Source organism: Cucumis sativus, chromosome 1, assembly GCF_000004075.3.
Source record: "Cucumis sativus cultivar 9930 chromosome 1, Cucumber_9930_V3, whole genome shotgun sequence".
Lineage (NCBI taxonomy): Eukaryota > Viridiplantae > Streptophyta > Magnoliopsida > Cucurbitales > Cucurbitaceae > Cucumis > Cucumis sativus.
The window spans coordinates 5,646,678-5,672,584 of record NC_026655.2 but is presented as its reverse complement, the minus strand read 5'-3'; the positions used below and the strand labels follow the sequence as shown (position 1 = coordinate 5,672,584).

At 31.9% G+C, this 25,907-nt stretch overlaps 4 protein-coding genes across 4 annotated transcripts; all 4 read right to left on the bottom strand.

Annotated features, from left to right (window-relative positions):
- Nucleotides 1-5,558: 5,558 nt before the first annotated feature.
- Nucleotides 5,559-7,555, bottom strand: LOC101208837 (cytochrome P450 71A1-like). Its single transcript, XM_031887219.1, has 2 exons — nucleotides 6,447-7,555; nucleotides 5,559-6,368 (listed from the first exon to the last, which is right to left on the bottom strand). The coding sequence occupies exons 1-2, from the start codon at nucleotides 7,359-7,361 to the stop codon at nucleotides 5,742-5,744; spliced, it is 1,542 nt and encodes a 513-aa protein (XP_031743079.1). The 5' UTR covers nucleotides 7,362-7,555; the 3' UTR covers nucleotides 5,559-5,741.
- Nucleotides 7,556-8,349: 794 nt separating this feature from the next.
- Nucleotides 8,350-10,440, bottom strand: LOC101209244 (cytochrome P450 71A1). The gene is made up of 2 exons (XM_004152452.3): nucleotides 9,333-10,440; nucleotides 8,350-9,258 (listed from the first exon to the last, which is right to left on the bottom strand). Exons 1-2 carry the CDS (start codon nucleotides 10,242-10,244, stop codon nucleotides 8,632-8,634), a joined length of 1,539 nt encoding a protein of 512 aa, XP_004152500.1. The 5' UTR covers nucleotides 10,245-10,440; the 3' UTR covers nucleotides 8,350-8,631.
- A 3,165-nt stretch (nucleotides 10,441-13,605) lies between these two features.
- Nucleotides 13,606-15,537, bottom strand: LOC116401669 (cytochrome P450 71A1-like). The gene is made up of 2 exons (XM_031882344.1): nucleotides 14,566-15,537; nucleotides 13,606-14,485 (listed from the first exon to the last, which is right to left on the bottom strand). Exons 1-2 carry the CDS (start codon nucleotides 15,478-15,480, stop codon nucleotides 13,859-13,861), a joined length of 1,542 nt encoding a protein of 513 aa, XP_031738204.1. The 5' UTR covers nucleotides 15,481-15,537; the 3' UTR covers nucleotides 13,606-13,858.
- A 6,648-nt stretch (nucleotides 15,538-22,185) lies between these two features.
- On the bottom strand, nucleotides 22,186-23,703 carry LOC101209325 (pectinesterase 2). Its single transcript, XM_004152534.3, has 2 exons — nucleotides 23,240-23,703; nucleotides 22,186-23,000 (listed from the first exon to the last, which is right to left on the bottom strand). Exons 1-2 carry the CDS (start codon nucleotides 23,562-23,564, stop codon nucleotides 22,315-22,317), a joined length of 1,011 nt encoding a protein of 336 aa, XP_004152582.2. The 5' UTR covers nucleotides 23,565-23,703; the 3' UTR covers nucleotides 22,186-22,314.
- Between the last annotated feature and the right edge of the window lie 2,204 nt (nucleotides 23,704-25,907).

The window sequence follows — 25,907 nt, the reverse complement described above, 5'->3', positions numbered from 1 at the left end:
AAATTAGTTTGTGATAACTCTTTGATACATATGAGTTGTTTTAAATTTGGGCGGCCATCGTGATAGTTTTTTATATTATTTCATATGATATATGTAGTAATTAGTTTGTGATAGGCAAGCCTATGATATATATGTTGTTTTAAATTTGGGTAGTCGTTTGATATACATATAGGTTGTCTAGTAGGTTTATGATATACATCTCATTCTTTCAATTGAATCACAAAAAGAGCAGCACCAACATACAAAATACATAGTCATGGATGAAGTCGAAAAATTAAGAATTCAAATGTGCTCAAATTTAGTTCATAGAAATTGAAATTAAAGTGAGGTTGAAACCTAAATTAGTGTAGGACAAAACTGAAACAAAAATATTGAAATTAGAACCTTAATTTTGTTCGAATGAAGTCGAAGAATAAAAAAATCTTGAAGTAGAAAAAATGTGTGAAATATTGAAGCTTTGGATGGGTTAAAATCGGTATGAAAAAGAAAGAAGAAGATGGCCGGCGGAGAACGACGTTGAACATCGAAATGGTAAACAAAAAAGGAAAGAAGAAGATGTAGCAATCAAAATCATAGAAGAAATGAATGTTCATTTGAAAACTAAAGACCTGAAGATCCCACACTTCTCCAATTTGAAGTGTCTTCTTCCAAAGATCCAAAAGAAGATGAAGTGTAACTCTCATTTGATTGGAGACACCCAAATTTTCTATCCAAACATACAGATATTTTTCATGCCACCTTAAGTTGTGTGGTTGAGCTTTACTCCAATTCAATACCCTTCAAGAAAACGTTAAAATATATTTTATATCTTCACTTTTAATTATTTTTTTCTTTATAATCATTGTTCCTCTACTTTTAAAATACTCAATATTTTATTTTAGGTTGTCCAGGTTAAATTTATATTAATAATTGCCTAAATAACAACCTTTCAATTTATATTGATTCATTATATGATATTAGTTAACATGGCTGGCACATTTCACAGATGTTAAAATCGAAATTTTAAACAAACAAAAGAAAAGTAGTAATTAATTTGAGATGGATGAGCCAAAGTAGGGCTTTGCTACAACCTCCAAGTGAGCTTTTCTATGCATTGTGATACCAACAACTTCAGTCATATCTAAATCCTTTACTTCAATCCCACTTGGAAGCTCCCAATCAAAGCTATGCAAAATCTGAGCAAAAGCTGTAGTCTCAACCACGGCAATCCCCATAGTAATACTTGGACAAATTCTTCTTCTAGCACCAAATGAAATGAACTCAAAATTCAGCCCCTCTGTAATCAACTTCATTCTCTATAATTCTCTCTGGCTCAAAACTTTCTGGGTTCTTCCACTATTCTAGGTCTCTCCCAGTTCCCCAAACATTTCACAATAACCCTTGTTTTAGTTGGAATTTCGTAACCTTCAATTATCACATCTTATTTTGTCATGTGCTTATATTTGTTTGTTTACTATATCTTTCTGATTGGTTTGTTGTTGGTAAGCTTACCTTTGTCTCTCTTAACTCATTTCCTTTCTTTTTCTATTGAAAAGTACATTGTTTGTATTATTTGTATTGTAATGATCAATAGTACAATTTGACTTCCTCTTCTTCTCCTTTTACTGTTCTCTCAAGAAAATTATGGCATACCTTCGACAACTCCCCCGATCATGCTCCATCGAAAAGAAAGATTTTGTTACCACTATTGACAACCGATCCAGAGAGCTGAAGTTTCTCATAACCGAAATGGGACCCTACAAATTATACTCCATTTCTGTCCCACCAGAATCTTTCGACTGGCTAAAGTCCACCTTCAATACGCTAATCGAAACACCTAGAACGACAAGATTCTTCCTTGAAAAAAGATTTGATGATAACTGTTTGTGGGTCCAAAAGACTCGTAACTGTAAAGGTTATCTGGCTGAAATCTTCAGAGTGGATGATAGAGGCAGAAAATCCTGCATTCTAGTTCCTGAAGGAACGGATAAGCAAGGCTAGGCCCAGTTCACTGACATGCTGACGTTAAAGAAAGAGCCTACTCAAAAAAGGAAGACGACAACAACCACAGACGACAAAGGAAAAAAGACCTTCTCCTACAGCTCGTCATCTGAGACAGACAGTCCACGCCGTTCATATGCTGAAGTGCTGACAAATGACAGCTCCTCCGACTCTGGTTCTCCTAGAACACTCCCCTCCGATTTCAAAGGAATAAAGAAGGAAGAAACATCCACTGGGGATTTTGATTCTCTTGATTGGAATAAGACAGTAGTGATCACAAGAAGATACTTTCATGATGACGGGAAGAAAATCATGTCAAAACTCCAAGAACAGCTGGATCTTAGCATCATCTATAAACCCTTCCATGCTGAAAAGGCTGTGGTAACAATCGAAGATAAAAATTTAGTGAACCTCTTCTGCAAGAATAGAGGATGGACCGTTGGATCGGTATAGCAACCTAGAGGGGGGTGAATAGGGTTTAAATAAACTTTTTGACAAATAAAAAGTAAATCAACTAATTAGATATTTTTTAAAATTTAAATAAAGAACTTTGTAAACTTTGTTAAATAACAAGATTGATAAAAAGATATGAATGGAAGTATGCAATCAAACTCAACCAATAAGAATATGTAACTAAAATTAAATTAAAAAATAATTAGAAAAGAGTTAGAGAAGAAGACACCGTAATTTTATAGTGGTTCGGTTAAACTCAACCTACATCCACTTTCCCAAGCACCTCTTGGGATTTTGATTGAAAATCTTCTTTGGACTCTTTCCACGGATTTGAGCCGAACCGATTCTTGCTCCTTTTTCGGGTTCAAGAGCAAACCCGATCCTTTCCACGGGTTAGGATCCAATCGTTACAATATGTTGAAGTTTTTAAATCATGCAAAAGAAAAACTCTCTAAAAGAGTGAGTATACAATTTGAAGCTCACAAATTTAATCCTCACAATACAATAAGAAGCTCTCAAGAATAAGATGAAAAGAATAAAAATTGGAAGCTTTAGAGGATTGTAAAGATTTTTAATGATCTTGTGTAAATGTGAAGTATTTAAAAAGAGAGGAAAGATAAATTCAAAATCATTTGGGTCATTAGATATAAGTAAAAGAAAAATGAATGGTTAAGATTTAAACTTAATTAGCCGTTAGACACAATACAAATAATAATATAATAATATGTCTTTTCAAAATACTTTGTTTAAAAAGAAATCAATAAAGCAACTTCACCATCTTTTAAAACAACTAGGCGTTAGACACAAGGAAAAATAATAATATTAAAATCATTTTCTTTTTAAATTCATTTTCTTTATAAAAGCCAATAAAACATAACAAAAAAACCACATTTGTTACTCCTTCATTGCTCCAAGTGGCTTTCTCTAATTGGTTCAAATTGAATGCTTGGTCGCCACGTCACCATCTCGGGTATTTTTCCGTTAACCTTCTTTTAGCAATATTTTCTTCATTTAAACTTCGATTTGGGTGATTCAAGAGGCGTTAGAATCATTTTTCCAAGCTCTACGATATGGTCTATTCAAATTAAGAAAATTGTCAATAAAAAAAATCAGATTTGTTATCATCAAAACATAAATTAATTGAATAATTAAAATAAATTAATTTGAGATTAAGGGCCAAAAAGCCAACATGGACTACGGTTGGAAAGTTCTACGTCAAATTTGAGGCTTGGAATATAGCTAAACACACTTCCTCAAAGCTCTTGCCAAGTTATGGTGGATGGGTTAAATTCAAAGGTATCACCCTTCATGCATGGAACTATTCGTCTTTTTATCAAATCGGAGAAGCATGTGGCAGATTTGTTGAAGTTGCAAAAGCAACCAGAGACAGGTTCGATCTCATTGAGGCGGATATCAAAATCAAATACAACTACTCGGGCTTTATACCTGCTTTTGTTATGATTGTCGATGAAGAAGGTATTCCATTTACAATCCAGACTGTAGTTCAAGCTGAAGGAAAATGGCTTATAGAAAGAAACCCCAGAATACATGGTACTTTCACCAACGAAGCAGCAAAGAACTTCAATGAATTCAAGTCTGACTGTGAGCAGTACCAGTTTATTGACAATATTGCTGTGCCTGCAAATTGGACTGCACCGAAAAACTTTCAAGATGGAAAACAGCAAAAAACTCACCAGAACAGTGAATTGCAAAAATCTAGCAAAAAGCAGGATGCAATGATGAAGATTTTAAATTATGACGGCGGAAGTGACAGGATGCAAAAAGCAGGATGCAAAAATCTAGCCTCCCTCCCTCCCTTGCCTGATTTTGGAGTTGACAACCCTCGTTGGACTTTAAATAACAATGGCAGCTTCACTGTGGCTTCTATCAAACTTGCACGACTTCCAAATAACCAAGACGAGACCAACGAAGATGATGGGAAAATCTATAACAACTTATGGAATTCTACCATCCCCAAAAGATGCAAATTCTTCGTATGGACTCTCCTACATGAGTGTATCAATACAATGGATATGCTACAGAGAAGACTACCTACGTGGACTATAAAGCCCTCTTGGTGCATCCTCTGCAAAGCTGCTGAGGAAGATAGACAACATCTCTTCACTCATTGCCCTTACACAACATTGCTCTGGAAGAAAGTTGAAGTTATTCTGGGCAAACCTATGCTCTTTCCAAATTCCACTCCCTTATGCAAAGATCTTTTCAAAACTAAAGGTAAAACACAAAAGCAAATCATCAATCAACACCTGGTGGCTGCTACCTTTTGGAACATTTGGAATGAAAGAAACAGAAGGATTTTCAAGGAGGAAGAAAAAAAAGGTGACTCCGTATGGGAAGACACACAAGCCATAACGGGTCTTTGGACAAGCCGATCTTCCCTCTTCAAAAATTACTCGCCTAGCTCTATTGCATTAAACTTGGATGCATTTTAGAGTTTCAAGTTTTCTGGGTTTCCCTCTAGCCCTCTTTTATCTCCTGCTTCTTGTAATTCACTCCAATATTTTAATGAAACAGGATTGAAGGGGTTGCTTTGGTTCGTCTTCCTTGTGAAGACCTCCCTCTGCATCTTCTTTCATATCATATCTTTCTCTAAAAAAATGATCAATAGTACAATTTGTATTATTCATTCTCATGATTTGTCAGCTTTCTATTTCACTTTCAACAAAAAGTTTTATGATACTTTGTTGAAAAAGTCAGTATTTTAATCTACTAGAGGACAACACATTTTTTCACGTGAAGATAACTACCACATTTGTACTGAAAAAATAAAAGAAAATTTTGTATAACTTCATGAAGGTAACTCAAAATTCTACATCCACAAATTTAAGGTGAGACTTCATAACCTCTCGTTCTAGATTCAAACTCATTTCATATTTGTAATGTGTGGCTATTTACTCTCCTTGATATAGAGAGATAGAATAACTTAATTTTAATATTAAATTTTAATATTAAATTAATTTGAGTAAATTTTATGTTTAATCAATATCCAAAAAGTGGTTATAAATTCTTGGGGCAGGGTTGTTCACATGTTATTAGAGGTTTAATTGAAACAACTAAATAATTCTTTCAATATTATATGAGTGTTAATTTAAAGTTTACACCAATTTAAATATTAATTTACTTTTAAATTTATCCCAACCTGATTTTACATCATATTAAACTAATAATTTACAAACTAAATTTAAGATTTATTGACAGTAGATGATCTTAAATAAGGCATTTTGAAAGTTTTTATTAAAAATAAACCAACTTGAAAGGAAGAATATTTTAATCTTGAGGAAAAGCAGTTATTTGGAGAGGGACGAGGCAAAGTACGACTTTGCCACAACCTCCAAGTGGGCTTTTCTATGCATTGTGATACCAAAAACTTCAGTCATATCCAAATCTTTAGCTTCAACTCCATTAGGAAGTTCCCAATCAAAGCTATGCAAAATCTGAGCCAAACCAAGCTCAATCGTGGCGATCCCCATAGTAATACCTGGACAAATCCTTCTTCCAGCTCCAAATGGTATGAATTCAAAATTCAACCCTTTGTAATCAACTTCACTCTCCAAAAACCTTTCTGGCTCAAAAGTTTCTGGATCCTTCCATGATTCTGGGTCTCTCCCAATTGCCCAAACATTCACAAAAACCCTTGTTTTAGCTGGAATATCATACCCTTCAATCCTCACATCTTCTATAGTTTCTCTTGGAGTCGAAACCGGCACTGGTGGATGCAATCGGAGTACCTCTTTAACCACAGCTTTCAAATAAGGCATTTCTAAAACATCACTGTCTGTTACATTTCTTCTATCACCAACCACTCTTCGAATTTCACTTTGTGCTCTTTTCATGGCATTTGGGTGTGTTATGAGCTCCGTCATCCCCCAGTCAAGAGCTATGAAAGTCGTGTCAGTTCCTGCAACGAACATATCCTACAAAAAATTTCCACATAACATAACTCAGTTAGTTGCAATAATAACAACACAAGAATTCAATTCACGGAGGTATACCAAAATAATGCCTTTGACGTTATCCATAGTAAGGAAAAATTTGTCTTCAAAACCATTCTTCTGTATATCAAGCAAAACATCAACAAGATCCTTAGATTGTCCAAGTTTCTCACGGTCGGGACTCTGATGTTCAGCAATTACTTTATCAACTAACTTATCGAACGCTTTAAACGTCTTCACAAGCCTCGATTTTGTCCCCGTTAGCGTACTGATAAACGACAAAGAAGGGAACAAATCCGCAAAAGAGAATCCTCCAAGCAAAACCTGATACTCTTCGAGTAACTCTTGAATGCCATGAAGATGGTACTCACCACCGGTGGAAAATTCCCTCCCAAGCGCCATTCGACAGAGCACATCATTGGCATATATTGCCAAGAGGCTCGTGAGATCCACGTGATCGGTGGAGTGGGAGATTCTGTTAACCAAACGGGCAACTTCTTGTTGTCGAATGAAGGCAAAGGATTGGACCCTTTTGGCATTAAGGAGTTGGAGGATGCATATTTTTCTGACTTGGCGCCAGTAAGAGCCGTAAGGGGAAAATGCAATGTCGGTGCAGTTGTAGGTGACGTGTTGGGCGGAAAAGAGAAGGGGGCGGCTTGAGAAGGAGAGGTCGTGGGTTTTGAAAGCTTCTTTGGCGATTTTTGGTGATGAGATTATGAGAGTTGGGATTTGTCCGAGTTGAAGGAGGATGATGGGGCCGAACTTTTGGTAGAGGCGGTGGAAACAGAGGTGGGGATGACGACTTAGCTGGTGGAGGTTGCCGATTAGAGGAAGTTTAGGTGGGGATGGTGGGAGATTTTGGTTGGGTTTTGATATGAGTTTGGGAATGAGAAGGAGAAGGAGAAGAGAAACGAAGAAGATGAATGTGGAGAATGAAGTAGTGAGAGATTGGTTGAGATATGGAAGGATGAACATTGTGTACACCCTCCTTTCTTCCTTCTCCTTAATTCTTTATGTTTTGTAACGTTGTTTCAATGTTTATATAGGAGGATCTTAAAATTTATGATTGCTCAAGACTTCCGTTCGCCATTGGTTCCATCCACGGCTGTGAGCCTATCGAGGATTTTACACATTATTGAACGATGGATTGTCTTCTTCTTTTAATATCTCATTCAATTGAAATTCAAAGCAATTATTTAATATGAGCTGTTGAAAATATAGAAAAATTGGTCAGTATATTTATAAGTAATGAAAAGACATTTCATAATTTGTTTTTTCATATTATAAATTTGACAAATAGAATGGTAATAAAATGTTAATTTGACTATAATCTACTTTTAAAATTTCTATCTTTCCAATTTAGAAAATGTAGGTGACATTGACTCTATTATCATAATTTGCTTTTCTATTTTTGCAAACTCTTTTATTTTTGTTTACAATTTCTTAGAGTCTAGATAGACGTATCAATGATATCAACACGTATCAGTTATATAAATTAATAAAGTTTATTCATGACAAAAAATGGATAGAAATCTATCAATTGATATTATAAGTGATAAAAAGTAGAAAATTTGCATCAAATGACAAAACATTTATAAAAAAACAGTTCATGACACCGACTTTTTGCATACTGTGAATATGACAAAAAAACTTATCAATGTTTACTTTATTTTTTCAGCTAATTTTGTAAATAGTTTGACATTTTTCTATCAATAAAAATTTCTCTATTTTAATAGTTATAAATTTTAAAAATAATATTAGGCCTATTTTTGTTATTATATATATAAAGATAATTTACACTTGGACGTTGCAACCAACTTGTCGAGAAATAGTTAAAAAAATGTGCAGTTGTGTTCGGTTTCGTATGAGATTTTTTTTTGTAAAGGCCTTGTAGTTTAAAAAAATAGATGTTTGTAAAAAGAGCAAAAAATATATATATAATAATAGAATTCATGTCACTAAATTTTTTAAATTGCAAAAGGAAGATTAAATTTAAAATCAGATAGCCCTCTGATAACTGTGTAATAAACCTTTTGACAATCATACAATATATTTAATTATTTGATTTGATATTATCATCTAACCCAATTGGAGCTATCTATATCTCCAATTTTAGGTGTAACTCTCATTTGATTTTGATTGGAGACACCCAAATTTCGTATCCAAACACACATATTTTTCATGCGACCTTAAGTTGTGTGGTTGAGCTTTACCTCAATTCAATACCCTCCAAGAAAAGTAGTAATTAATTTGAGATGGATGAGCCAGAGTAAGGCTTTGCTACAACCTCCAAGTGAGCTTTTCTATGCATTGTGACACCAACAACATCAGTCGTATCTAAATCCTTAATTTCAATCCCACTTGGAAGCTCCCAATTAAAGCTATGTAAAATTTGAGCAAAAGCAATCTCAATCATGGCCATCCCTATAGTAATACCTGGACAAATCCTTCTTCCAACACCAAACGGAATGAACTCAAAATCCAGTCCTCTGTAATCAACTTCATTCTCTACAAATCTCTCTGGCTCAAAACTTTCTGGGTTCTTCCACCATTCTGGGTCTCTCCCAATTCCCCAAACATTCACAAAAACCCTTGTTTTACCTGGAATATCGTAACCTTCAATCCTCACATCTTCTGTAGTTTCTCTTGGAAGTGCAAGCGGCGCTGGTGGATGCAATCGGAGCACCTCTTTAACCACAGCTTTCAAATAATGCATTTCTAAAATATCACCCTCTGTTACAATTTTTCTGCCACCAACTATGCTTCGAATTTCCTTTTGTACTCTTTCCATGGCCTTTGGGTGTGTTATCAGCTCCGTCATCCCCCAATCAAGAATTGTAAACGTCGTTTCAGTCCCTGCAATAAACATGTCCTACAAAAATTTTCCAAATAGGTCAGTCAGTTCAATCATAACAGAAGAAAACAGAGAAATTTATGGAGTTATACCAAAAGAATGGCTTTAACATTATCCATAGTCAGGGAGAATCTATCATCAGATCCATTCTTTTGTATATCAAGCAAAACATCAACAAGATCCTTAGATTCTCCAAGTTTCTCTCCCTCGGGACTCTGATGTTCAACTATTACTTGATCCAACAACTTATCGAACCTTTTAAACGTTCTCACAAGCCTCGATTTCATCCCTGTTAGCTTACTAATAAATGACAAGGAAGGGAACAAATCCCCTAAACAGAACCCACCAAGCAAAAGCTGATAGTCATCGATTATCTCTTGAATCCCGTGAAGATGGTACGCACCACCGGCGGAAAATTCCCTCCCAAGCGCCATTCGGCAGATCACATCATTTCCATACATCGCTAACAAGTTGGACAAATCGACCTGATTGTTGGAGTGGGAGATTCTGCTTACCAAACGAGCAACTTCTTGTTGTCGAATGGAGGCAAAGGATTGGACCCTTTTGTTGCTGAGGAGTTGGAGGATGCATATTTTTCTGACATGGCGCCAGTAGGAGCCGTAAGGGGAAAAAGCAATGTCAGTGCAGTTGTAGAAGGTGTGTTGGGCGGAGAAGAGAAAAGGACGGCTTGAGAAAACGAGATCGTGGGTTGTGAAGGCTTCTTTGGCGATTTTTGGTGATGAGATTATGAGAGTTGGGATTTGTCCGAGTTGAAGGAGGATGATGGGGCCGAACTTTTGGGATAGGCGGCGGAAACAGATGTGGGGATGGTGATTTAGCTGGTGTAGGTTGCCGATTAGAGGAAGTTTAGGTGGGGATGGTGGGAGATTTTGATTGGGTTTTGATTTGAGTTTGGGGATTAGAAGGAGAATGAAAAGAGAAATGAAGAAGATGAATGTGAAGATTGAGGTGAAGGATTCAGTGAGAGATGGAAGGATGAACATTGTGTACGCTCCTTTCTTCCTTCTCCTTCTCTCTATCAATCTCACATATAAATTTGATAACGTTGTTCCAATGTTTATAAAAAGTTGGTTGTGAAATTTCTTGGATAATTCAGAGAAGAATTAGGAGTGTTTTAAAATTTCTCATTGCTCAAGACTGTCCTTCGCCAGCTTGTCTCCATACTCTGCTACACGGCCGTGAGCCTGTTGAGGATTTTTATTTTAGGCACACGTGATTAAGATGGTTAAATTTTTTTACTATGTCTTCCTATATTTTTGTAAATATCTTTTTATCAATTTTATATATTACCATTTTTTTTTCAAATTAAAATGTATTTCTTTTAAGAAAAAACTAAAATGCATTAAAGCACCAGTTAGTTGTTCATGTGGAAAAAAAATGATTATAGTAAATAACACAATAAAAAATAAAAAATCTAAAAATATAGCACAACTTTTTTTTGTTATCCTCTCTTTTTTGTTACAAGTTTGAAGGAGATATATTAAGGGTTAGAAAGAGGAGAAATTGTATACACCTTTTCTCAAGTTGAAGACTTCTTGAGACCTAGGCTAGAGAGAAAGAGAGAAAGAGATTAAAGTGTGTTGCCTAAGGTACGGTTCCGTAACACATTTTTCCTATTGTACGCAACATTCAACTAAACTTGAAAGATCTCTCTATTTTTCTTCGTATTTTTCTCTAGGGTTTTGAATTTGTGGCTTTTTTTTCCCTATAGACTTCTCTTTTGCTCTTAAAAGAACTTTCTATATGTAAAATTAACATTGTTTATAAAGACAAAGATATTATAATTTTGGTATACGCCCCTTTTGAAGGTAATTTGAAAATTTTACAAAAAAAAAACTCATTTTACAAACGTGTATGATGATCATTAATCCATGACTAAACATAAAGAGAGGGTGCCATTAAAAAATTTGTGTTTGTGTGTATATGCATATTCTCAAACTTGATTTGAAATGGTTTGTTTAGTTAGCATTTTTCTTAATGTTAGTTATGGCATATATGCACATGAATGGAAAGGAAACCTTATAATTTGGTTAGTTTTTTCCTTAAAAAAAAATTATAAATAGCAATGATATGTCCTTTTGCCTTTGATCCCAATACTAATAAGGTAAGAAATTTAAATCACAATTCTCTTCGACATTGAAAGAAGCTAAAATTGTATCAAAGAATACGAGGAGCAAAGTGTTGATCATCTAATGAAGTTTGAAAATATACGTAGAAGTATTGATCACTAGATTTTGTTTTTGGACATGTTTGAATGATTTTTCCATTTTTGTGATCATTATATCTATGATCTAAAAATTCGAACTCAAAAGCACATGATCGAGCTTGCATTAGAGGCATTATATTATTGTTGAAGTTTCACAATAATAATTTTTAAGGTGTCATTGTTGGGTAACTCTATTGTTTTCAATAATCTGTAGTTTTGAAATTTGTGTTTGTTTTCTCCCCAAATTTATACTACAATTTCAATTAAAAGAAACACTTAAATTCTTAATCAAATTCTTAAACCAAAACATAATTTTATGTGTGTATTTATATATTTTTATTATTTTTAAATTTGAAATGATTTGGTTTATGTATGTAAATAACAACAAATTTGATAAAATATTTACAACATATAACACAATTTTTAGATTCTCCATATTAGACTAGCCACTGATATGCTTCTATCAGTGATTATCATTGATATAATCTAAAATTTTGTTATAGTTGGTAAATATTTTAATTTAGTTTGTTAATTTTAAAAATACTCATATTAGAATTTTTCAAAATAACAAAAAATTAAAATATTTATAAGCTATAGAAATTTTTTGAATTCTTTCAATGATAATCTTCTATTACTATAACATATCAATGACTATCAATGATAAAATTTTCTATAAGTCGTAAGTATTTTGAAAATTTTCCTATATATACATATAAATAAAGAGAAGATTACACCAAAATTCTCAACATTAACACAAGAATCTAATCTTCAATAATTAATATGTACCTTAAATAATTATCTTTCATACACAAAACCCCATAGTAATTCAAACATAATAATTATAATGTATAAAAAAAAGATACAATAGAAACTAAATTTAATCCATAAAAATATTGGAACAACTCAAAGAAGATTAATGTATAAAATTATTATTATGTAATTTGTAAGAATTTTTGTATGTTGAATGAAGTTTTAACGTGATATTCATTTATATTGAAAAAATAAAAAATCAAGATGTAAAACGTAAATTAAAAAAGAGCGTTTGCAAAAACAATAGAAAATTTTATAATAATATAATCTATATCACTACATTTTCTAAATTACAGAAACAATAAATTTAAAAGTGGATAGTCGCGTGATAGCTCTTTGATAACTAGTTATATATGTAATTACTTGTCATATTTGTTATTTTGTAATGTATAAAAAAAAAATAGGTGTTATGAACATTTTTTTAAAAAAAAAATTTTTGTCACTGGATGCAATTTACCACTTTAAAACGGGTATTTGAAGAAAAAAAAGAGAGACTATTTGAACCTTTTAATTATTGATAGCTTGCAAATATGAAATTAAAATTTTTATATTTATTTCAAATGTATTACATTTGCACATTTCTTCGCATATGTGTTTTGTTGGTAAATAGCATTCTTTGAATGTTGATTATGGCATGCGCATGAAAGGAAAGGGTACCTTGAAATTTGCTACTTTTTTCTTTAAAAAAATAGTGATAAATAGTATTTAAATTATCTGGTTACTCTTTCATATGTAAAGGGGTTCTTACAAAAATAGCAAAAAAATTTATGCAAATAGAATTTATATTACTGCATTTTTTAAATTACAAAAGTAGCAAATTTAAAGATCGATAACCCTTTTATTATCATCTGATAGCTCTCCAATAACCCTATGATTATCTTTGATAGTCATATGATATTATTAATTTTGTCATATTCGTAATATACAAAAAAAATGTTTTGTAATTTGATACAATTTTCCTTTTATAAATAAACGACATATTGTTTGTTTATGTATTTGGGAAAGCAAAGTTTGAGGTGAATTGCATGTGTCATCACCTATGTCCTTTTTTCTTTGATCCCAATGTTAATGAGGGTGAGAAATTTAAATCACAATTCTCTTTCTCCTTGAAAGATAATGGTATTTGAAAATATAAGTAAAAGTACTCACTAGTTTTTTTAGATATATTTGAACGAGTTTTCAATTCATAGTTATTTTTATCGTTATCATTCAATTCTCACGATAGATAGATGATACTACTATTAAAAAAAGATTATTATTATTATGTATATGTCACCGTTAATGTAACTATTAATGATAGAAAGACAATCCAAAGTAAAAAACTTCAATTGTACTCAGATTATAACAACAATGATAATAATATTATAGTTGTACAAACAGTAATTCAGTGTCTTAAATTGATAATCGCTGAAAGTTGATGTTAATTGAAATATTTTCAACGTTAAATCAACTTTGCAAACTAATTTAAAACTTATTGAAGTACAAAACCTTAAACAAAGCATTTTCAAAGTTCTCACTAAAACTGAACTAACTCGAAAGCAAGAGTGCGAAAATGATATTTTAACCAGAAACTAAAAGTAGTTAATTGGAGAGGGATGAGGCAAAGTAAGGCTTTGCCACAACCTCCAAGTGAGCTTTTCTATGCATCGTGATACCGAAGACTTCACTCATATCTAAATCTTTAGCTTCAATTCCAGTAGGAAGTTCCCAATCATAGCTATGCAAAATCTGAGCCAAAGCAAGCTCAATCGTGACGATTCCCATAGTAATACCTGGACAAATCCTTCTTCCAGCTCCAAATGGAATGAACTCAAAATTCAACCCTTTGTAATCAACTTCACTCTCCAGAAACCTTTCTGGCTCAAAATTTTCTGGATCCTTCCACGATTCTGGGTCTCTCCCAATTGCCCAAACATTCACAAAAACCCTTGTTTTAGCTGGAATATCATACCCTTCAATCCTCACATCTTCTAGAGTTTCTCTCGGAACCGAAACCGGTGCTGGTGGATGCAATCGGAGCACCTCTTTAACCACAGCTTTCAAATAAGGCATTTCTAAAACATCACTCTCGGTTACATTTCTTCTATCACCAACAACTCTACGAATTTCGCTTTGTGCTCTTTCCATGGCATTTGGGTGTGTTATGAGCTCCGTCATCCCCCAATCAAGAGCTATGTAAGTCGTGTCAGATCCTGCAACAAACATATCCTACAAAAATTTCCCACATAACATATCTCAGTTATAGTTTCAATGATAACAACACAGGAATTCAGTTCACGGAGTTATACCAAAATAATGCCTTTGACGTTATCCATAGTAAGGAGAAATTTGTCTTCAAAACCATTCTTCTGTATATCAAGCAAAACATCAACAAGATCCTTAGATTCTCCAAGTTTCTCACGGTTGGGACTCTGATGTTCAGCAATTACTTGATCAAACAGCTTATCGAACCCCTTAAACGTCTTCACAAGCCTCGATTTTGTCCCCGTTAGCGTACTGATAAACGACAAAGAAGGAAACAAATCCGCAAAAAAGAACCCACCAAGCAACATCTGAAATTCTTCGAGTAACTCTTTAATCCCATGAAGATGGTACTCACCACCGGTGGAAAATTCCCTCCCAAGCGCTATTCGACAGAGCACATCATTGGCATACATTGCCAATAGGCTCGTGAGATCCACGTGATTAATGGAGTGGGAGATTCTGTTAACCAAACGGGCAACTTCTTGTTGTCGAATGAAGGCAAAAGATTGGACCCTTTTTGCGCTAAGGAGTTGGAGGATGCAGAATTTTCTGAGTTGGCGCCAGTAAGAGCCGTAAGGGGAAAAGGCAATATCAGTGCAGTTGTAGAAGATGTGTTGGGCGGAGAAGAGAAAGGGGCGGCTTGAGAAGGAGAGATCATGGGTTTTGAAGGCTTCTCTGGCGATTTTTGGTGATGAGATTATGAGAGTTGGGATTTGTCCGAGTTGAAGGAGGATGATGGGGCCGAAGTTTTGGGAGAGGCGGCGGAAACAGAGGTGGGGTTGGTTATTTAGGTGGTGGAGGTTGCCGATGAGAGGAAGTTTAGGTGGGGATGGTGGGAGATTTTGATTGGGTTTTGATTTGAGTTTGGGGATGAGAAGGAGAAGGAGAAGAGAAATGAAGAAGATGAATGTGGAGAATGAAGTAGTGAGAGATTCGTTGAGAGATGGAAGGATGAACATTGTGTAAGCTCCTTTCTTCCTTCTCCTTCTTTATCAATATATATTCTCACATATAAAGTTTATAACGTTGTTCCATTGTTTATAAAGAGTTGGTTGGCCCCAAGCTAAGAGAGATTCGTTGTCTCTTTCATTCATTTTTTTTTTCCTCCTTTTTCTTCCTAAAATATATATTTTGCTATTCTTTTGAATATATATTTTGAATAATTATCAAAATATTCAAAATAGCATCTATTATTTATGTCATTTTAGTTTAATTATATTCAAAATATTTTAACTACTAATTTGCTATTAAGATATGAGCACTTTTAAAAATAGCAATGTGAGTAATAGAAGATATCACTTGTATCAAATGTTAGTTAAATTTTGCTATATAACTTTTAAATATTTTATCAAATTTGGTATATATATGTATGTATTTTAAAGATTTATATGGTTTCTTGCTTTGATTTTATTTAAGGACGGAGAAATTAGAAACTAACTATGAATTACTTAGACAAAATTGACAAAATTTATCCAAAATGTTTAAAGTTAAAATATAGTTTACCTGCAGTGTACGTGCGAACCACTCGAGTGTGTATATATATATTCTCAAACAAAGTCTTGAAACATTCTTTTTTCCTAAATAACATTCTTCTAACGATTTTTTTTTTAAATATAACAAAGTGGCGAAATATTTAGACAGAAAAATTATAAAAACGGAAAAAGCCAAGACCTACAATAATATTTTTTAAAAAATACCATAATTAATTGACATCCAATATGTAATATATTTTTGAAAGAATTGTTTACGAGTTGTTTGTAAAGATGAATAGATGGTTCCAAAGGGAAGCCGTTGGTCCTGTAGTTAACAAAGAGATGATCAATCCCCTCACTATTAGACTGATAGAGTGTGCACCATTGGGGATCTAGGCAAGAATCTGGATTTCTCTCTTGCAAAATCTCCATGGTGTTAGTTCGCCATGGATGATTAGTTAAATTTAAGTTGTCAAATCTGAATAATTTTTTTTCAAGATTTTTTTTGTAATCGTTTATATTTGGATCATGATCATTTAAATTTGATCGTAAGGTTCTCTCTACACAAATGCATTTAGATTTAGCTATTTTGGTAAGTTTAGATTTAACTATCCAATATACAATGATTTTTTTCACAATCTTTTATATTTGGAACAACTAAATAACAGTTTAAAAAAGATTAAAGAAAATAGATCTTTTATATTTAGTACACGATCTTGAAGCAAAATAATCATTTGAAAAAAAAAAGTAATTGTAATTGATCGCTATTCGAGAAATAATAATTAAGAATATAGCAATATTTTAAAAAAAATTGTAAATATAGCAAAATAATCGTTGATAGACTTGTATGATCTATCACTGATACCAATATTTACAATATAGTATATCAGTGATAGACTTGTATCAATGATAGAATTTGACAAATTTTGCTATATTTGCAATTTTTTTTAAAATGTTGCTATATACTTAATTATTTTGAATCTAATTGCTAAATTTGTAACTATAAAAAAACAAAAGAAAAACGACAAAGAAAGAGAAAAAGATTATCGAAAGAAAAAAAAATTGCAGAAGAGGAAAAGAAAAAAGACGATGAAAAGAAATTGCAAACTTGTAATAGTTTAAATAATGACCAGTTTCATAGGCTTTTTCATTTTGTTACACATGTCGTAACTATATTGACAGTTTGTTACATTTATGAAAATTAACTATTATCGCATGCGCATGAAAAAGAAATGAAACCTTTAAAATGTGTTACGTTTCTTCTTTTTTTAAAAAAATATAAATAGTAATGATAATGATAATATGCTAATAGATTATTTGGTTATTTTTATATTATAAATATATTCAATAAAGTATAGCGGGGATACGAAGTTGAGGATCAGTACAAAAGAGCTAGAGAGATAAACCCAAAAGGTAGAGCGCTAACAAAAATCATTAACGTTTAAAGCAATGAATGTTGGAAAATAATTTTTGAAGAGGTTGTTGTTTGATGATCATAGACCAAGTGAGATTGCACATATTCTCTCATAAGCTAATAGATGTGAGGTGGTTGTTGTTGAAGTTACCCATTTAGTAGCGACCAAGAGATTAAATTGGATCACACCCCTTTGTGATTTAGTATTTATATAGCACATATGTTTGCAAAGATCATCTCTTACGTTGTTTAAATTGTTTATCCATATGATCATTGTGTTTCTCTTCATCATGTAATTACTAAGTTCTCGTTGGGTACAAGTTTTCCTATTGCTTACTCAGGTATAAGAGAAACAATAAGTTTTTTGGGTATAATTTAGGGTCGAACACAGAGAATTGATATCAAAACTTAGTTCCAGAGTTCACTCTTCATTCAGACAGTGTCCATGCAACTGTTTTCAGAGATGGTGGAGAGATTTTCTTTGATATTTCTCCATTGATTTACTTTTCTATCCCTCAAGGGTTCTTCTAGGATGGAAATCTTAGTCACCATTATCAAAGTTCCACAAGGATACGATGGTACCATAATTTTGCCAAGATGAGAGAGCAAATAATCTAAGAAAATATGTGCAGGGGCCCATAATTGCTCCAGTTGCTGTGTCAAAACGATAAGGATTTGTCGTTGTATAATTTTCATCTCATTTGTGTCTTGAACCAATCCAAACCTTTACGGATAGATCTCCAGAAAGTATTGAAACGGTTGTATTTGGCATTAGTGGGAATACCATCCATAGAAGTTTTGGTGTATTTGACATCTATAAAAGTCTTCCATAGAGCATTTGGTTCGTTGTGATATCTCCAGAGCCACTTAAGGAACAAAGAAAAATTAGTAGCAGAAACAAGGGGTATACGAAGACCACCTTTATCTAGAGGCCAGAGGGGCTGTAAGCCTGTAATAGTGGAGCATTTGATAGGATTTGGTTTATTTTTATGTATGTTCCATAAGCATTGGTTATCAAAGTTGCCTCTCCGCAAACAAAGTTTTCCAATACTTTTCAATAACTTTACATGTGTAAGAAGGAGCTTTGAACACACACAGTTGATACATGAGGAGACTTGTAAGAGAGGAATTGATGAGAGTTGTTCTGCCATCCTTTCCAATTCCTAAATTTTTTCCCAATCTTTTCTATTATGTTGTACAAAAAAAAATTTGAATTTAGGTTTTTCCCAATGGCTTACCCAGGTAAGAGATGGGAAGGAAATCAATAGACAGCTTTTTGCAATCTTTGTTTGGAGAAACGGTAGAGTTGGTTTAATTAGCTAAAAATGACTTTTCGATTGATCAGTTGTTGATAAGGTTAGTTTTGTCTTTTCTCTCATTTGCATTTATTTTTTTTCGTTTGAAAAGTACCTCAAAAGGACTTTTCTATTATTCATTCTCATTTGTTTGCTCTCTATTTCATTTTAAACACACGTTAGATACTTGGTTTAAAAAGTAGTATTTTAGTGAAACTGAGCATAACCCATTTTTCATGTCAAGATAATGTAAGTACCACATTTACAGTAATCTTCCTTTAATTTTATTCAAGGATAGACAGACTGGAAACCAATTATGAATTACTAACCCAAAATATTGACAAAATTTATCCAAAACGTTTAAAGTTAAAATAAAGTTTATGTGCAATAATGCACGTAAGTATACCAATCTGTATGGGTGTGTGTGTGTATATATATATATGTATATATATTCTCAAACTTTATTTGAAACGTTTTTTTTTTTTTTTTCACTAAATAGCATTCTTTTAATGTTAATTATGGCATGCGCATGAAAGGAAAGGAAATCTTATAATTTGGTACGTTTTTTCTTTAAAAAAATGATAAATAGTAATGAGAATGATAATGCTAATAAATGATTTGGTTACTATATGTTATATAAATGACAGATTGTTTTATATATTCATTATGCTTACAACTAACTTAAGTTTATGTATTTGGGAAAGTGAAGTTTTAGGTGTCATCACCCATGTTCTTTCTTCTTTGATCCCAATATATACTAACGAGTGTCGAGAAATTTAAATCACAATTCTCTTCCTCTTTGAAACATATTTGAAAATATGGGAATTTATGACAACAAATAACTGTCATCATTTGCATATTAATGACATTTACAAAAATGTCATAATAAACAATTAAAATGTTGCGAATTGTTTATTATGATATTTTTTATATGTCAATGATATGTTAATCCTAATAGTTTTTATAAAAGCAAATGTTATCTTTACAGTTACAAAATGTCACAAATTCGTATATTATGACATTTTTTTCTGTCAAAGAAACCAATCGTAACAGTTTTTTTATAAAATTAAATTGTCATTGTTTTTATTATAGACAACAATTATAAAATGTCACAAATTCGTATATTATGACGTTTTTTTCATGTTGTATATTCCTCAATTACTATAGTTTTTTCTTGTTCTTCTTGTCGCTCTGCCATTACACTAACCATTTCAATGTCAATAATGTTCTAGTACATCACACCCATATGAAAACAAATAGTCAACACTTTAATATATATACGTTATAACACACTTTGTAATTTTTGTACACTCATTGACTAATAACTATTTTTTTTTTTTGTTAAAATTGTAGTTTAAATACAAAAAGAATAAACATTAACATCTTTAGGTACCAATAAGACTAACATCAGTACATTGGAACCAAGATTTTTCTTCCGACCATACAAAAAGTCCTATATCAATCCATTGGTTCATGTTGGTTTACTGCTTCAATGGATTCTTTCAAACATAGTAAGAAAACAAAATCTCATTTTAGAGTAGTAGATGATTTGAATCTTTGGGGAGGGGGATAATAAGTTGAAAGAAAATTCTTACCAAAATATGACCTTCCATCCATACCAGTTTGAACTTAATTTCATGATTTAAGTATAGACATCATACCGTACAAGACTAATAAGATTAGGTGTTAGAGATAGTTTCATAAATATATCAATCTACACTACACCACTATATCATTTTCATAAAATTCAAAGGATGAATTTTATTCCATTCATTACTTTTGTCATATTGTGTCGTATATATTTGTTTGTTTACTAAGCTACCTACTATGACAATTGTATACATCTCAAATTGAAAGGAGAAAAGAAAAAACTGTCATAAAAAGTTAAAATTCGCGTTTTTGGCCGAAAAAGATGGAATTTTTCGGATTCAAAGAATTTGTGAAAATGTTGAGTTTCGACAAAATTTAACCGCAAACAATACATTAACCAAAAAGAAATGAAAGAAAGAAAAGAAAAAGCGTAATTATATGGGTGTGTATAGATACAAGGAATAGTATCATCATTGTTGAAACCCAAACCAAATATTAATTCTCAAACACAATTTCACTATTCATTTCATCCTTCTTCAAACCCAAACCAAACTAATTTCCAAACAAAATTAATGGAATAACAAATCACATTTTGGCTAAACAAAATTGAACCAATTAATTTCCTATAAATATCTAATATTCATATGCTTATTTTCACAAATAAATTATCAGTAGAGAGATTGAAAAACATGGCTTCTCAACGATTCCTTGTGTTGCTAATAATTTGAAAGTGTGTGCATGTTAACCAAGGCAGATCGAAATACAACCATCAATGACTTTGTTGGTCGTACTTGCAACCGAACTCATGAACTCAAAGATTTGTGTCTGTCACAGATAAGTTCCGAACCTCGCAATGATTTGAAATGAAATTTGACAGGTCTTCTAATGATATTTGTGTGAATCATAGCATCAGTGATTTCAAGAATGACATTTTGTTGCTTGAAAAAGAGATAAACTCAACAAAGATTAGTGGTGATACACAAAAGCTATGTTGGAGGATTGGTTAGATAACTTTGAAAGCGGATGGATGAATGTAGAAGACACATTGGAGATAGTACAAAGAAAAACAGGCTATGATGCAGAACAATTGCCAGTGACCAACGTTGTGAACCTTGCAGTTTTGTGTTTTGATGATTTTGAAGGAACTCGTATTCCTCCCCAGTGGCAATCTCCTTACAATGCCTCTTTTGCATTATTAGAACTCTCCCTGTCAATCGTAAATTTTATTACTTGTAATCAACATTATGCTTGTATATAATTTGTTACTTAAATTAAGCAATAATCTAGTGTGTTGTTATAATTTGTTACAAATAAATTAAAATATTTATAAAATTTTGGATTATTTCAAGGAATTTTTATTACTATCTATCGTGGTAAGAAACATATTAGTGTCTATCATCAATGGTATCTATTATTGATAGAATTTGAAAATTTTGCTATATATTAGTGAATATTTTATCAAATTTGATATCTTTGAATTTTTTTTTTAATTACTTAAACAAAATCTTCTAAACAATTTAAATAAGAAACACATTTTTTAGATCTTAATTGTAAATGTTGGATTATAGAAAAATTTAGATCCTAATTTCATTACAAGTCATTTCAAACAATCTCCAATATCTTTCATACTCACAATCCCTTAGGTGAAACTAACCACTTAAAATGAAATTCAAATTGTAATTATATTCATAATTTGAATTAATTAAACTTGTTTTCCTAACAAAATTAAAGCTTAATTAGAGAATCCATGCATTAGTTTTCCACTTGCTTTTGTACTCTTATCATTATATACTTTACATATCAGCTCCATTTCTCATTACTTTTACTCTTCTTTTCTAATCCATCATTTTCAGTCCCACCAATATGTTAGCCAAATGCATATCAGAGATCATATCAACAACAACTTTAATTAGTATAATTTCAAGTGTAGTTCCTTCTAAGAAATTACTACATTACAATTTCATATCATCTTTACATATAAGCATGCAACTTAGCTATAATTAACAAACTATATAATTTTCATTAGGAATGAAGTCCACGTCTAAAGGGAATTCCAGTTTCAGGCAACCATTCAGATCCATTTACAAAGTTATCTACCGTAAAACGAAGGGCTGATTCCTTATCTAATAAATGATAGCTAGTCCAATTAACTCTTTTGGAAACGTCAGCCCCAGGACCGCAGTTGTTGAACTCTCCATAGAACAAGTTGTTAACTGGTACCCCTATCCACTCCACCCACCCTTCCGACGCCACCACATCATCGAGAAATGATTCCATAAACACAACTTTTGAATATTGTTTCCATGGACGACCGAGAAACACTTTAACGTTCTGTTTATTTGAAGATATTTCACGTGAAACTGTGACTGTACAGTTTTGAAATGAAAAACCGCTGACAGAACGTAAAATATATTTGGATTGTGCTGTGACTGTGATAGAATTGATCGGCATCCGAGCATATATATTGCAATCTTGAAACATTACTTGCCCATATCCACAGATGAAATCAACACTTCCATATATGTCGGACTCCTTAAAGAATTGGGGCTTTCCGTTGACATATAACGTGTCTTGAAAACTCAAAAATCTGCACTTATAGTAAGCAGTATGGTTGGCTTTGTCAAAGACCGCTACTGCCTGATTGTTTTGAGGTCCGGCTGAGTTTTCAAACGTTAAAGATTCTGCCATAAAGTTATCACCTTGGACGGCTTCATCAAATAAAAATAAGATCAGAAAACAAAATTCAATAATGTATATAATAATTATTTAAACCAATACATTTGTCCAAGTTTGTACCTTAAAAAACCCTTAGTCATACTATTTATCTTACTTCAAAATTAAAACATAATTGTGGCCGAAATTTCATAACCTCAATTCAAAAGTTTGGTGTGAATATCAATGTACAGAGACCATTATTTAAAGAAAGATGTAGAAGTTAGAAGGTTACTAAGGGTTGCAGAGTTATTGGTCTTGAATCCGGTTCCATTACTTCGATTGTCTATAATAATGGTCGTGAATGGATCATCGCCTACCAAAGCAATGAACTTCTTAAGCCTTGGAATTTGGAGAGTTTCATGGTAAGTGCCAGGGGCTACATGAATATAAAATCGGGTATTGGAATTGTTAGGAGCGGCTGCTATTGCATCGCTAATGCGTTTGAAATTGCCCGATCCATCTAACGATACTGTTAGATTAAAACTTAGGGAATGAATGAGTAGCATGAGATTGAAGAAGCAGAAGAGAGAACATGGAACACCAAAGAAAAATAGCATTTTCCTAGTTGAATTAGAAGAAAAAAGAAACAAGTAAATGCAAAGAGGGAAAAGCTTGCTAGCTAATGCAAAATTACATTAGAAAATGAGATGAAGAGGACATGAAACTTTGTAAAAGAAGCTATCTAAGTGGGTGAGCTCTTTTGGTGTCAATTGAACAACATTTTATAGAGGGATCAAGCTTTCAATATTTACAATGTTGGGAAGGCAATTTTAGAGCTAATTAATCCCACATGGTCAAGTGTTTTCTAATGTATGCTTCGTTGAAGTTTCATAGTAGTTGACAACTTTGTATGAATGAATAAAATAGGAAAGGAAGGTATTGCAAGAAACACGCAAATATGAACTTAGTAGCTAGAAATTAACTTAATTACGAAGGATATTCATGGTTTTAAGAGGGAATTTAACATTAATAGAATTACAAAAAGAGCAGTGTATCGAGGATTTCTGTACAAATAAAATCCCTAGTTATTCTCTTTCCCCAACTACACACTCTAATCTAACCCTACTTCATTTTTGAACTTCCTTTTCACATGAATATAATGGAAAGTATTTAAGTTTTGGGATTTGATGAGATTATTGGCAGGATCTCAACTTAGTTATTATTTATCTATTGGTACTTGTGGTAATATATTTTGCTTATCAGTAGTGTATTGTAGGTACTTGTTGTCACAACATTCTGCAGCCATTATCAACTTCATTTTGATCAATCTATTTGGATAAATCAATAACCCTCTCACAATATATATATATATATATAAAGAGAACCTGTGATTATAAGGAAATGGCTAAATATATATATATGTTTAGGTATTTATGGTCTGTGGGTGAAGTTGATGGTAATTAAAGGATATTATATAACAATCATCAATTCTTCGAATATTCTCTGCTCTTTATTAAATATATATCTTCCATTTCTATAAATACTCAAAATTAGTAATTAAATTAATTCACTCTATCAACAAAAATATCTTTACTTACTCCTTCTTAACCATTAGGAGATTCATTAACACAACTTATTGATAATTAAACTCATTAAACACAATAAAAAAGATTCATATTCATTACTTAGTGTGATTTGAATAATAATTATGTAATTGAGATATTAACAACAAATTAAAATGTTTATCCAATTGACCATAATATGTATGTTTTGAAGAAGTTGAATAATGATGGACAAATTTGGAATAATTAGACATAATTTATGGAACTGTAATTTCAATTAAGTTCCATTTTATGACCAAATTGTGGAATCATCAAATGCATATATTTAGTAGTTGATAAATGATTATTTAGAAAACACACAAATAATTAAGCAATTATTCTTTTCAATATATAATCACTTCTTGTCTCCTTTTCTCACCCTACAACTCCAATGCATATATAGCCAAAAAATGTTAATCTTTTGATAAATGATGAAACCAATTTTTTTATATGCATATATTATTCCAAATTTGTCCATCATTACTTAACTTCTTCAAAACATACATATTATGGTCAATTGGATAAACATTTTTTTGTTGGTTAAATAATCTTAATTATATTATTATATTATTATCATTATCATCATTATTATTCTTTTGTTGTTGTTTGTTGTTGTTTGTTACTATTAATATTATTAATTGTTACTCTTAGTACTCTTATTATTATTTTTATTCTTACTATTATTTTATTATTATTATATTTACTACTATTACTATTATTATTACTACAATTAGTATTATTACTATTATTACTATTATTAATTAATAATAATAATATTATTATTAATTACTATTACTATTAGTATTAGTATTATTACTATTATTAATTACTATTAGTATTAGTATTAGTATTATTACTATTATTAATTACTATTAGTATTATTAGTATTATTACTATTAGTATTTTTGTTACTATAAATTACTATTACTATTTTTGTCATTATTATTATTATTAGTTTTATTATTATTATTACTATTAATTACTACTACTGCTATTATTATTATTATTACTATTAACTACCATCATCATCATTATCATCATATACACTAATAAGGACAAGGACTGTATATAGATTCCAAAGAGACAAAAAGCAATGGGTATGACAGATGAAATTTTTTTCTCATATTCTTCTTTTACTTATGTTTAGCCATTCGTGTTTCATTACTCAAACCCATCAAACTACCGTCTCAAATGACTTTGTCAAAGTCACCTGTATGAAACATAGAGAATTGAGCAATATATGTATGAATGTAGTAGGTTTAGATCCTCATCAGGGTTGGAAATTAAACTTGCAATGTTACAGAAAATGTATAGTAAAATCATGAAATTGTAATAAATTTTGGAGGGTGAAACGTAAGT